Here is a 14,606-nt window from a genome sequence, read left to right on the forward strand (position 1 = left end):
GTCCAAATCGGAGGTTTTCCTTTGTAGCACGCCAAATTACCCGATCGGGGCATGACGATTTCTAGCAGCCGGGCAGCAGATCAGCGAAAGTTATCGTTCTTTCTTTTGTTTGATGAAATAAGTTTCTCTCTTCCGTCCTTTGCTATCAAAGATAGCTTATAGGGATTACTCTTTGTTACTTCCTCTCACGCATAACACTGACTGGTGTTTGTTTCATAAGTCAAAGAACTGTCGTGCACTATGGAAAACGTTTCGTGTCCCATCCCCCAAAGAGGTGCTGTGCATTCCGTCTGGGCAACTATATCAGCTCAATCACCAATAACCCTACTTCATGCGTTACCTATTTGGCCGTACATGGCCTGCGTTACTGTTGTAATTTGGCTGGTGGTGACGCGATTGAGTGCGGGTACAGCCAAGTGGGATTGGAAGTTTGACTGCCCCGAGGTCCCAAGAGACGGACCGAATCTTGGAACTACTCTTAGAAAAGGTCTTTTACAGGTGCGTCTTTGTATCATTGCGGCTCGTTCGGGTGGTATCGTCGATAACACGCAGAAGTACCCCGACGAGCCGTTCAAGGTTATGACGGCAGATGGCTTCGTTGTCTTCTTGCCCGCCCATCATATTCAGGAACTTTGTATGCACCCCAGAACCGAGGTTTCCTTTGGCCACATGGTTTTGCAGTACTTCTCGTCATGGGCCACGGGCTTCGGTGTGAATAACGATACTTTTCTCCGAGGCACCAAGCTGGGGCTCCTATCAACCGGTTCCCGCTTTATTGTGCCCATGATAGATGAGACAACAGCGGCCTGCTCTCGATTATTTGATGGTCGAGATCGAGTGTACAGTAATCCTGATGACGAGGGATGGACGTCAGTCAATGTCAGCTACGCCGCCGGGCAGCTTACAGCACAAATTATGGCTCGTGCATTTGTGGGCAAGTCGCTTTCTCGAGACCAGTACTGGGTCGACGGTCAAGTATCCTACTTGGCCTACGTATGGGCGGCGGCTCGGGGTATTCAACAATGGCCGAAGTGGGCGCAGCCGCTGGTATACCGCTTTGTCAAGGGCTACAGAGACTTACGGAACGAAGAGAGACGGCTCGCAGACCGTCTGAGGACCGAGTTTGAAGTGGCTAGACTAGGGAATGATCGCAGTGAAGCGGGCAAGATCCGGGAGCGGACCATGATCGACGACTTTCTGACCGTGACAGACCCAGATAAACAAGACGATATCGTGTTTCACATGACACTACAATACCAGCTAATTTTTACCGCCATACATCCAACTTCAGAAACTGTATGTTCTTCCTGTCTCGATTGCATGATTTCAAGCTCAGTTACTAATGTGGTGCTGTGGTGGTCCAGTTGTGGCAGGTCCTTTATGACATTGCACTCTACCCCGAGTACCAGGAGATTCTAAGAAACGAACTCAAGGAGGTCGATCGAACAGATGAAAGAAGCTGGCTCTCTCAGATTCCGAAAATGGACAGTTTTATGAAGGAATCCCAGCGGCTCCACGCCGCTTCCCTCGGTAAGATGTACACGTCTTTTCCAGAGGGAGAGAGAATACTTCTCTAACTACCTTCCCGTCCTCAGTAACTTTGACCAGAAAGGTTCTTAAACCGATGACTACTTCGTCGGGGCTTCATTTCCCAGCCGGGTCTCAAATCTCATATATGACGGACGCCGTGAATCTCGACCCTAATAGATGGTCGGATCCTGAAAAGTTCGATGGTCTAAGATTTTACAACATGAAAATGGATGTTGAAACCGGATCTCAGCAGGTAACGCTGAGCTACTCGTACTCAGGGTTGTAACATTTCCTTGCCTGTCCGCATCCTTTTCCAGGCCTTGGTGAAAATAAATGGCTAACAGCGCTTTTTCTCACAATAGCCCGGGACAGTTGAACTTTGGCTACGGCGTGCAGGCGTGTTGCGGACGTCACTATGCAGGATGGCTCATCAAGATGATCCTTGCCGAGCTGGTTACTATGTTCGATCTGAAACTGGCGGAGGGTCCTGGGGAGGAGGAAGGCATGAGATGTTTTACCATCAGAAGCCAGAGGATTGGTAATCCAAAGGCCGAGATTTTAGCACGCAGACGACACGCAGATGTGGACAGGCAAGGTTAGCTCTGGTGCCAATTGGCTATTGTAAAATCTGCACGTGGGATTACGCCATGAGTTACTGCTGACCCGATGTAAGTTGGGTGTGTAGCTGTCATTCGGGTGGTTTACCGTTCGGGTGATTTGTCTTAGGGCCATAGTTCCAGTATGACGGCAACGTCCTCGTGGTGTGCGTCGACACCAGGCTTTGTACATCTAAGGGGACAACAAAATCAAAAGACGTTACTTTGTATCGTAGACCAGATTCACCCTCCGCGTGGCACACTCTCAGATACAATTTGGCTACTTCAAATCAACGTGAACAATGTCTACTACAACATCGACAGAGAAAAGAGATCAATGCTGCACAAAGACGACTTGCATCGATGAGTCCCCTATCTTACCAATAGGCAGGTCAGACGTCGAAAACAATGACGCCAAGAGTCTTAAAGACATGAATATGTCAGAGATAAGAACCCACAAAGAGGGAGGCAAGTGGGCGTCAAACACGGTGACGATTACCGCCTTAACTTTAGGTCTATGCCTGGTATCCTTTGCGGCAGCGGTGGACAACACAATCCTCGGTATATCTCACTAGAACCATTGTGTAAAAAGCAATTGATATGTAAATCAACTTGTCTTTCAAACCCCAATGAGATGTCCAACAAAGATCCGATCTGACGCCGAGATGCATACACATAGGAACGGCCATACCGCGCATAACGACAGAGTTCGACTCGCTTCAAGATGCCGGACTTTACCGTAGTGCATCTCTAGTCGCTTCGACGGCGCTTCAATTGCCGTACGGCAAAGCATACGCCCAATTCAATGTCAAGTGGATCTATCTCGGCAGCCTGGTCGTCTTCGAAGCAGGGTCTGTCCTCTGTGCCGTTGCTCCCAACTCGGGGACCCTCATCGCCGGACGTGTTGTCTCGGGCGTGGGTGCGGCAGCGCTTTACTCAGGCGCCATCAACATGGTTGCGATGACGGTAAGCCCGCAGAGGGCCCCGGCACTTTTTGGTATCGTATCTGGTATGGTCGGTCTGGCGTCTCTGGTTGGTCCGCCCTTGGGGGGTGCCTTCACCGATGCACCGAAACTGACTTGGCGATGGTGCTTCTGGATAAACGTGCCGCTCGGCGGCGTCGCCGCCATATTCATTTCGGCCGTGTTTCGACCTCCTCAAAGACAGTCGTCGCTTCCGGCTCAGCCAGACACAGAAATGCAGACAGTTGGCGATGCAGATGAAGGATATGAAGGCAAACGCACACCAACGAGTGCCCCTCCTGGCTCATTAAACAACCGGGGCTTGACACCAGCCTCATCTGCAGTCCTCCCCATGATAAGGCGAATGCAGAAGATGGATCCGTTGGGCACCGCTCTCCTTGTCCCGGCCATGGTCAGCCTGCTTCTGGCCCTCCAATGGGGCGGGACAAAGTACAACTGGTCGGACGGGCGGGTCTGGGGCTGCCTGGTCTGTTCGGCCGTTCTCACGGGCGCCTTCGTCGTCTCATTGCGGTTCAACGGCGATGACGCCATGATCCCTCCCCGTCTTCTCCGCGATCGCGCGGTCGTGGGCGGCATGCTGCTAATAACTTGGCTTTCGGCGGCCATGTTCACCCACGTCTTCTTCCTGCCATTCTACTTCCAAGTCGTCCAGGGCATGAGCGCCACGGCCTCGGGCCTACGCACCCTCGCCTATGTTGGGGCTATGGCCTTGGCCGGGGTGGGCGCCGGCGGCGCCATGTCTTCCCGGAGCAGCGACGGCGGTGTCGGCTTGTCAGACCATAGGCCGTACGCCTGGGTCGGCGCCGGCCTCTTTGTCATCGGAGCGGGCTTGATGCACATGCTGACCGTCAGCTCAGGATTGGGCATGGTGGTGGGCTTTCAGTTGCTGTCAGGTGCCGCGCTGGGTGTCGTCTGGCAGGTTCCCTATGTCGCCGTTCAGCGGTCAGAGAAAATCGGCAAACGACAGGATGACCGTGCCATCGCGAACGCGCTCATTGCCTTCTCTAACTCCCTGGGTGCGGCCTTAGGCATCTCTATCGCGCAGACCATATTTGCAACAACACTCGCTAAGGGGCTTGCGGGCCTCCCGGGGTTAGATCCTAGCCATGCGGATGCTCTGGCAAAGGCCGGCCAGGCTGCCCAACTGGGTTCTCTTTCCCCAGAGCTTCTCGCTGCTGTGTTGCAAATCTTTAACCACGCCATTACATCCACCTTTAATTTTGCTGCGACTGCTGCAGGAGTTGCCTTCTTATGTTGTTTCATATTCCCTTAGCGGTTTACCTCTTGGATTGTATTTCGGTATTGTTATTTATACATATTACTGGACAGTGAAGACCGGGCTTTGAAGGGATGCGACCCCACGACCCTCAATATAAGCAAGGCCTCGTAAATGAGACATTACAGTTGGCTATCTAGTAGTGTGTATTATGGTTAGCTATAATGTTAACTTCTCCAAACAGAAGCTGGAGAATTACGCTCCACTGAAAGTACCCTAGACTCTAGTGCATAACCAAGGTCCATTTGCCGCCGGAGGGAGGCACAGCCTCAAGACTCGGTCGGGTTAGATGACAGTCCTATGCAAACGTTGCTTCGCTTCGGACGGTTCCCTTGGACTGGATGTTGTGGTTTCTGGGTTGCCAGACACGGCAAAACTCTCAGCGGGATAATTAAGGCCCGTGACAAGCCATGGTCTGATTGTGAAGGGTCAAATCTCGTAAACCTTTGGTCGTTGATTGCCAATAGATCATTTAATTCTCCAAGTAGACATGTCATCGCTGTGAGTGGCCGTATTGGTGCATTGGCGCGCGATCACGTTCCCTACGAAACTCACTCGAATGCCCAGAGTTGACATTTGTTTGAATTTGGCTGTTTACACCGCGATCGGAATTAATTTTCATATCCTTCACGTCTAAGGTATCTAGCAACAACAAATTACAACCCAAGAACCCAGGCAGCTCATCCGAAAGACTCAACACGATCCTTGGTCCCGCTTCTTCAAATGACAAATCAAGCCCCTCTGCCTCGGGAACCAACTACCCGTGACTTTCCAAGGGCGGTTGAGATCGACGAGTGAGATTTCATACCTGCGGATCAATGTTGCCACAATCTTGTAAACTTCTAGATGAGCGAGATTTCTCCCAATACAGACTCGCGACCCACCACCAAAGGTCAAGTCCGACGCGTTGTACAAACGTAGTCTTGTCTTATAGGCTGCGTCGCTCTCATCTTCATTCTGCAACCAGCGCTCTGGCCGGTAGGTATTCGCATCGTCGCCCCAGATACTTTTGTTTCTACCAATAACATAGGGATTTATACCAACAGCTACGTTCGCCGGAACGTGGGTGCCATCCGGAAGGTCCAGGCCGCCGTCAGGCACATACCGCTCAAGTAACATGCAGACCCCAGGGTGCATTCGCATGGCCTCGCGAATGACGGCTTCGAGGTCTGCAAAATGTTCATTAGCTTTGGCTCATGTATAAAGCTGTAAGCGGTTTACTGACATGGTAGCGCGCGTGCTGAGCTGTACGAAGCAACATCAGACAGCTCTCCTGAGAGAATCTCTTGTTCCAAGCGTCGGTAAACGAGGGGTTGATGAAGCGCGTGCCAAAAGATTGCTCGAATGGTGATCGCAGTTGTGTCAGCGCCGGCGAGCAAGTTGACGAGGAGGTACCCCATGATGATGCCATCGTTTACAAGTTCAGGATGGGCCTGCTTAGATTCAATGAAGTGCTGCAGGAAGTCGGGAACGTTGGGGTCGTAATTAGGATCTTTGCCTTGGAGGCGAGATACTAGGTGTTCGAGAGAAATGCGTGTAATGTTTGCTAGGTTCGGAGGGCCGATTCTCATAACAGGATTCTTGTCGAGAAGGAAGTCCAGAAACGGCATTTGCCCCACAGCAGCGAAGCTATTCACAAGTCAGTGTCTTGATTGTTGCCAAAACACATTCAACGCACTAGTCAAGAGCTTTGTCGGCAATGGAAATTGTGCCGTCATAATCGCATCCCTCGTCCATGTAGCCAAATCGCTGGCTAAAAGAAGCAGCGCCATTCGCATCCCAAGAGTCTACTTTGTCTTAGCTCGAGTACTGCCACGCCAATCGAGTCAACTTACAAAACCCGATCCACTCGCCAAGATCACACGCTGTCGGCTTGGAGGTGGTCATGAATCGCTTTTCCAAGTGGTGACAAAAGTCACCGATCAAGGTATCAAATAGTGGCTCGATTCCCATGACGCTACTCTGGGAGTAGTACTTGACAATTGGACGCTTCATCCGTGCATGCTCAGCTTGGTCTGTGGTACTGAACAGGTGGTAGGTAACTCTGCCGTCGATGATAGCGCTGTTGTTGTGGTAGAACTCGGTCTTGCTCATGGTGTGAGCCAGAATGTTTGCCGGAAGCGGTAGGGGAACAACGCGTACCTTCTTCCATTTCCCATCCGTACCATAGAGGGTCTTGATGAGCTCTGGAAAGTCAAGGTCCAGAGTATTTGGGCCGATGCGAACAACGGCTCCATACTTGTCGTGAAGCTCTTTGATCTTGACATGATAACTTCCTGTTCGAACAACAGATAGTCGCCACAAATTTGTCCAGGCTGTGCGTGTTAAGAAACATTCGCGATAACTGATAATTGATGATATACGTACCGGCTAAACCTGGCCCAGGATATTGTCTGAGGGGGGAGGTGAAGTAGGCAGTCACCCACCACCCTGCGATGGCCAATATGGGAGCAACGACAATGGCAACGGCAAGGGCCGTCCCGTCCCAAGGTCGAAAAAGCCCAGCGGGGTAATTCAAGTAAGTCACGCCCATGTTTGTTTTTCCAACAAAACAGCGGGCGAAAGTAATATGAGTTCCGGTAACTTCAAGCGTCCTCAATGCTGAGTCTTCAGTGCCGAGAAAAAGTTGTGGTTTACATGTCCTAGGGTGAGAAATCATTGGTCTTTTTAATAATTTATTGAAACAGTGCAATTGTTGACAGTGATTGACGTGAGCCTGATTGGTCGCCCGCTTGGCAAGGCAAGGATGAGATAATGGTGGGTCTACGTCGATGCGTTGGAACTTCTGTTCCCTTCCTCTGCCCTGGGGGCTGAAATCAGCCTCCGCTTAGATGTTGCCCTATGTTGGGACGGGGGTAGACTGGTAAACCGTTTAACCGCAGTCGCAAGCAAACTGCGATATATATACTCAATTCGGTAACGCGAGTCCGAGATCTCCATATTTTTGCATGCACGTTAGGCATTCGAAGGGTTTCACTGCAAGATCAGCAGCTGAAAGACCAATTATTATTCGCTGTGCTTGCGGGCTAGGGCCGCATCTCGTACTTGGAATCTTACCGTTCGTTGGTATTCGACAATGAAAGTTGTGTAATTGGCTGAACCCCCACCCCCTAGAGATGGCGAGCAAGTCAGCCCGGGGTTTTTCGAATGCCTGTCAATTAGCAGGAGCCACTGCTATGTTTTAGGCAAACGCAACGGTATGGAGCAAGTCCGAGAAGACTAGCATCGCGCTTTAGGTCATTCGAGGAGGCTATGGCGATCATCTCGCCGAGCTCTGAGGGACCGTCAAGACTCATTCAATCTCGAAACATGCCTGCTAACGGTTCATCAAATCCGCTTCCCTTCACTGCCACTTGAAAGCGAAACTGGTCTGACATAATCCTGGCGACGGATGATTTCGACAAGACTTTATTTGGAGGCTCGCCAACAGCGGATGTCGCAATGTTTCTACCTCTCTCGATCATATCCAAATATTCTTTGACGTCTCCAATACCAACCCTCTCCCAATCAGCGCTCAGTAGCCACGAAGAAATCGACGACTACTCTTCTCGTAGAAACCCGGTCAAGCGTGACAAAAATGCCGTTGGGGGGTTCCGGTCCTTGGACTATTGCAACTATGTGGTCTTTGACTGCATTGACGTTGGCCTTCGTGATTCTACGCACGTACACACGAGTGGTAATTGTCGAGGCTTACGGGGTAGACGACCATGTTTACAACCTCGCTTTTGTATGGTGCCTTTACGTCCGAATCTTGCCCATTCGTGCTGACATGCGTTACAGGCGTTTCTCGTATTCTACACCATATTCACAACCATATCAGCAACTTATGGCTTTGGTCAAAGTATAGACGACATATCTGATCCCGACAGCATTGTTGATGCGATTCTTTTCGAAGCGATAGGACAAACGTTTGCTGTCGTCGGCATGGCTATCGCAAAGTGGTCGTTGGGCCTGTTTCTTCTCCGCTTAGTAAACAAAGTATGGCACAAGATCGCAATTTGGATATCGATGGGCCTTCTCATGGGTGCATCCATCTCAACTTGCTTCGTTTTCTGGTTGCAGTGTACACCACCGCGGTATTGATGGGACCGTCGGATACCCGGAGGATACTGTCAGATTGACTCAACACCAGTTTCAATGCTCCTTTGTAGTAAGTCTTACTGGGGCAAACGTTCTTTCGGAGCGGCTTGTTGACGATATTCAGTCCTATGCGTCGTCGTCGACTTCTTTTATGCGGTATTCCCGTGGAGCTTCATATGGGGTTTGCAGATGAACACACGCGAAAAGATTGTCATTTTGGCTAGTCTTAGCCTTGGAGTATTGTGAGAGAACCATTCCTGTAAGACGCCTTGTCTAATCATGCTTCAGCGCCGGCGCATGTGGAATCAAGCGAACGATCGAAGTGCCTGCACTTTCAAGTTCCGACTACCTGAGTAGATTCTCCTTGCCACCTCCCTTCGCTACCGCGCTGCAGCAGCTACTAAAGGGTTGCAGAGGACACCGTGGGCCTTATTGTTTGGTCAGCTGCTGAGATAGCAGTCACAATGATCTGCATCGGCATCCCCGTCTGCCGGCCGCTTTACAAGCAGTAGTTGGACAGATTGACCTCGTCAGATACCGGTCAATACCATGAACGCAGTCACGGCGGCTCATACGGTTTGAGAACATTCGGTGGGACAAGTATGCGACCTGGACTGGGCAGGGACGAGGGGTCGGATGGGGTCGGCTCCATCACAAAGGCGGAACGAAAGACTGGGCGTGGCGGTCGTTTTTCGAGACCTTCCTCCGTGGGCTCAAAGCCTGTGAGTGGGGACAATCAGAGTGACGAGGAGATCCTAGGCCCAGAGTTCCAACGAGGTTAAATGACCGCATAACACCCAAAAGACGGGAACACGGCTGTTAACGGGCGGCCTCATTTCTCCCATGCAACACTCGAATCGATGCTCTCTATCTTCCACAGCAAACATAAATTGATGTATTTTGGGGAGTCTGGCAAGCATTGCTCATCTTGTGCTCATGGTGGGGTCTTATCGCATGCCTGTTCTCTGGCCTTACCTCGGACTGTGGAACGCCGGAGAGGACAAGGGTCCATACGGAACCCCGGGTTGCGCCCCGACCCTAGAACATCAAGAATTCCGTCGCCCCAGTGCCGTATGTCACATCTCGCAAAAAGATAAGAGGGGAATGGCGGGGAAGCAATCAGTGAATCCCCGAAATGCCCCATTCGCTTGCGCAAGGAATGGGTTGGATCACGCTTAGTCCACACGTTGTTACCTGCGCTACCTTGACCGCACTGCAGAGCATTTTCCAAAGACAGTCGATGATTTCGCGATATTTTTAAATTGTTTCCACACATGCCGAGGGCCTGTTACTGCGGAACTTGAGAAAGGCTCACATTTGGTGTGTCACCTGTTTTGCTGTCTTTCTAAGTCTTCACGGTCGGCGACAACACTTTGCCTGTGAAAATTTGTTTGGGCCGCCAAAGTGCGGGGCCTCTCTCCAGCATTGCCTCCCGCCAGTGCGCTAGTACACCTGCCGCACGTGAGAGACTAGCCATGGCGACAATAATATCGGTCTCAAAGCCCATGGCAGTATACAGGAAGCACCCGTACAAGTCGGCGTTTGCTTTGAGGTTGCGGCTGGTAAAGTACTCGTCATCGTTTGCGACCCGGTCGATCTCCAATGCGACGGCCAGCATTGGATTCGACTCTACCTTATCCCTGTGCTGGTCGATCATCCGGTGGATGAGCTTTACGCGGGGGTCGACGGTTTTGTATATGCGATGCCCATATCCATAGAGACGTTGTTTGTTCGTTTTCACGGCCGTGATGAGACTGTACACCTCGTTGGGTGTTTTGATCTTTTCGAACGTCTTGTATGCCAGATCGATGGCGCCGCCGTGCAGTGGTCCATATCCGGAAACAATTGCCGAAATGCAACATGATAAAGGGTCCGTTAAAGTCGAAGCCGCGTGCAAGAATGCGGCTGTTGAGTTGGTCATTTCGTGGTCGGCGTAGAGAATCCATAGCTTTTCTAAGCACCTCTGGATCCCCACGTCAGGCAGAGCACTGCTTCGTTTGTCTCGGAACCCCATCATGCGCACGACATTCGCAACGAAGGAGTCGCTAGGGTGAGCTGGCGTTAGGTTTTTGCCTCGTTTGTGACAATAAACGAGTGCAACGACGGTAGCTAGCGCTGACATGCATCTAATAATGGCCGCGTCAACCTGGCCCGCACGTCCTAAGTAAGCCGGCCTAGCAGAACCCATTATGCTGATGGCCCCTTCATCCTGGCTTGCATAAGCCGCAATGCCAGCAATCATCATCGTGCTGGTTGACGAATCTCTTGAGAAAGAGGCAATGGTCTGAACCACATGTTCCGGCGGAACGCAGCTTGCTGCAAGCTTCCGTTGAAAATGCTCTTTCTCTGGTTTGTCGGGTAACTTCCCCCAGATAAGTAGGTAAATTACTTCCTCATAGTCATGGTTCTCAAAAAGATACTCAATGGAAAACTGGCGGTATTGGATGTAGCCCCGCTGACCATCGATGAAGGTGATATTTGACTTGATGCAGGCCGTGTTGAGATACCCAGGGTCAAAAACCCGCAAACCAGACTGGCTCTGATGAGAAGGGTCAACAATGCGCCCAACATCCACGGCATCGATAGCGTTCTGAGTGATGGGAATCAGATACTGGAGATCTGTGCGATTATCTCTGACCGTCAGCGTGCCAGATGATATGTCGGTGATGGGCTGCAAGAAATGTCCGGGAAGTTGTAGTAAAGTCCATGTATTGTTTCCGAGACGTGATAGGATGTGTAGTCCAGCAGTCGCAACACTGAGAGACTGCATGGCTACTTGACGGACACAGAGAAAAACCATTGTGGTTATCACCCTGCCAACGTACCAAGCAAAATCCAAGTAACCAGAGATGTTCTTGCCCATTCTGAAGGCAATGCCCAGTATCTGCAAAAGGTACGACAGCAAGCATATCGTGAGAGTTCTGGATGCCATGATCGCTCATGTTCGATATCAATGAATTGAAAGAAAGAAAGTTGTACCTTGAATAGTTCCGGGATGCAATCCAGTGCACCTGCTGATATAACCAATCTCTTCCGCCGACCCCCAAGTGGCCTCTTGGTAATCAGCTTCGATATTTGATTTATGAGTCCACTTTCTAAGAAATAATGTATGCAGACTCTGCGCAAGCAAGCACGAGAATGCATCATATCGCCACCGTTTTGGAAAAATGTATGTGGTATTGCGTACGCCGTGGATCAAATACGTCGTACGATGCGTTGGCATGCACTCACACCTTCTCATTGAGGACAGGTCTGGCCAGACGGCCGCATGATAGGTACACTTAAATGGCGCAAAACGAGACTTCGAGCTGGGTGCAGCACATAGCTGTCAGACCATCTTGCACGCGAGATTCCGAAAAAGCAAATGATGTTTAGGGGTGCAGTCCATTGGCTGATGCCTAAAGTCGTGATTGGAGCGCAAAACGTTGAGGACGTGAGACTCCACGCATGTGCGTCTTGAAATCGCCGCCCACCTTCACCACAGACCCTCCGAGATCAATGTTGATCAGACGCAGCACTGTGATGTACGGAGAAGTTCTGACCTCTGATTACGCCAGGCTTTATGCCGTGATTCATTGGTGTTCCTTCCGACGGCGATCAGCCGTCAATTACTCGCCAGTGCCGAAGCTACTATGACACGGTTATCGCAAATATGGAAACTCAGAGTCAGTATGAAAGCTAAAATTGGAGAATCAAACAATGACTAAGAGACTAAGGTTTGGGGCGTTCCTCGCATTACTGGATATATCCACCATGCACCCCTCGGGCCGTTTTGAAGATCCCATAAGCTGAATGAATCAATTGATTTCACCCGAACTGTATGTTACGGGGATATTCAAGAAGGTTACGGGGTTTGAGATTTGCACGACATGAATGATCACCTATTGTGCTTTGTGCAGTTAATCTCTGCATTGGACCTCCCGAATTCTACTCACTGTGACCCATCTCACAACACAGATCGCCCATACCAAATATGAACACTTTACAAAGCACCAACATTTCGGTACCGAATGATGCTGTTAGCAGCAAGATTTTGGGTGTGTTGCGGACTGCGGGGATTTTGTCAACTTCTGGGGCTGCAATGGCTGCTTTTCTAGCTGGTACTTTGGCCGCTTTATCGATTGTCAAGTTTCTATGGCGAATTGGCCAACGTCCAACAATGCATGTCCCGTTGGCTTCACCACCAGATGCTGCCCTTTACGACTTTGGACGACTTTTATCGAAAGGCTACTTTGAGAACCCCCAAGGCCCTTACAAAATCGTCGGGCCAAAGTCAGACCTCGTTCTGCTGCCAGCATCCTACGCCAATGATCTGGCAGCGCAACCAAGCAATAAGCTCAGCTTTGGAGCCGCAATTCATGACTTCTGGGTGTCAAGACACACAACATGGCGGTACTATCTAGACGACGACACAGGCCGGCAGACGCTGATGGGGAGCCTGAAACGAGACGGTGCGCACATTATCCCTGTGTTGGATGAAGAGATCAGCCTAGCAATGGACAACTGGGAACAGCGGGGGTTCCAATCAATCAACAAAACTCTGGAAACAAGGAAACAACTTCATGATGGGTGGATTTCAGTTGAAATCAACCCATCGTTTCGGCCTCTTGTCAATCAGGCATTCGGCCGTGTTTTGGTTGACGCACCATTGTGCCGGGATCCAGGCTGGCTTGACCATGCCAACGGCTTAGGCCTCAAAATGATGTTGGCGGCGCGTGATCTACGCACGATTCCTGATTGTTTGCGGCCTCTGGCGAAACAGTTTCTACCGACTTATCGTTCGCTCATGACAGCTAGAAGAGAGCTAGCGTCTCGAATTGACCCTCTTGTCCAGAGACGATTATCCTGCAGGAATATGCACGACGACCGGCACCATGATATGATTGAATATCAGTTGAATCACTCCGCCGGGTGGCGAGGGGTCGATATTAACTTTCAGACAGGTCAGATCTTCGACAATGTTTTTGCTGGTGATAGTACGTTTTCCCGTTCATCCAATATCTGATAAAGAGGTGACGAATTTGCAAACTGATATGGTGTGCTGCTTCCAGATCAGATAGTCAACGCGGTAAGGCTACTGCAATTGTCAACAACGAGCCAAGCAGTAATTGACTACTGACCTTGTGCAAATTTGCAGTTGATGCAATGTATCTACGACCTTGCAACCTACCCAGAATATCAAAAGCCGCTTCGTGAGGAAATACGAACGATGCTCTCCAACGGCGCCACGTTGTCACTCCAAAACATAGGAATGCTACGCAAAGTAGACAGCTTCATGAAGGAAGTTCTTCGATTGAGCCCAGGAACGCTGGGTAAGTCCGAGGATTCACCCTCCTAATTTTCAGAGACTTTCTGCCAATACGAAGTCTGTTATGAGCTAATCACACCTTAATAATACAGTGGTCATGGCTCGCAAGGCCCTAGTTGAAGTTAAGTTGTCAGATGGACTTACAATTCCCCGTGGAGTTACAGTGGCAATGCCATCGTATGCGCTCAACCATGATCCCAACATATACGGATCTGACGCCACTGAGTTCAAACCCTTTCGTTTCTTAGATATACCAGACGCGCCGTCTTCATCGTTGGCATTTGAGTCAATCTCGGGGCCAGGACTGGACTTCGGACGTGGCAAAGCTTCATGCCCCGGTCGATACATTGCTTTGTGGACAATGAAGGTTATTCTGGCTCGTTTCATCCAGAGATATGAAGTCAGACTGCAAGACGGTGCGCAACGCCCAGTCAATATTGAAGCTGGTGTACACAAGATCGCAAATCTGGAAGGAAATATTTTGATTCGGCTGGCACCATGAATATGATCTATCTTGCATATGATGTATAAGACTCTATTGGAGCAAGCTACATGGTGTCTATGAGTCAAGTAGATTTTATACACTCGGCATGAGATATATTACAGCGATGCTGTTACACGCGCCAACTTGCAGATTGCTGTGGAAATCTTTTCAACTTGTGCTTCCTCCGCCGGAACCTTGTGTTCGTTGTTGAACTCAAACAAGGTGATTGAATCATTCCCAAAGCATCCAATCAACCGCCTGCTTTCTGCTTGCCATCGGTCGTTTGTTCCAACCACCGCTACGGTGGGCGTCGTGATGGAAGCTGCATGAGGAATCTTGGACACCTCTG

General features: G+C 50.3%; 3 protein-coding genes across 3 annotated transcripts; 2 read left to right on the forward strand and 1 right to left on the reverse strand.

The window, feature by feature from the left end:
• Positions 1-915: 915 nt before the first annotated feature.
• Positions 916-1,628, forward strand: COL26b_005733 (uncharacterized protein; the record flags this gene model as incomplete). Its single annotated transcript, XM_053178572.1, has 3 exons — positions 916-1,233; positions 1,374-1,530; positions 1,609-1,628. The coding sequence occupies 3 exons, from the start codon at positions 916-918 to the stop codon at positions 1,626-1,628; spliced, it is 495 nt and encodes a 164-aa protein (XP_053037392.1).
• A 1,824-nt stretch (positions 1,629-3,452) lies between these two features.
• Positions 3,453-4,382, forward strand: COL26b_005734 (uncharacterized protein; the record flags this gene model as incomplete). Its single annotated transcript, XM_053178573.1, has 1 exon — positions 3,453-4,382. The coding sequence occupies one exon, from the start codon at positions 3,453-3,455 to the stop codon at positions 4,380-4,382; it is 930 nt and encodes a 309-aa protein (XP_053037393.1).
• A 1,680-nt stretch (positions 4,383-6,062) lies between these two features.
• COL26b_005735 (uncharacterized protein) lies at positions 6,063-6,479 on the reverse strand (the record flags this gene model as incomplete). The annotated part of the gene is made up of 2 exons (XM_053178574.1): positions 6,063-6,172; positions 6,221-6,479. 2 exons carry the CDS (start codon positions 6,477-6,479, stop codon positions 6,063-6,065), a joined length of 369 nt encoding a protein of 122 aa, XP_053037394.1.
• Positions 6,480-14,606: the final 8,127 nt, after the last annotated feature.

This window comes from Colletotrichum chrysophilum, assembly GCF_026319265.1.
Source record: "Colletotrichum chrysophilum strain AFK26 chromosome Unknown scaffold_40, whole genome shotgun sequence".
Lineage (NCBI taxonomy): Eukaryota > Fungi > Ascomycota > Sordariomycetes > Glomerellales > Glomerellaceae > Colletotrichum > Colletotrichum chrysophilum.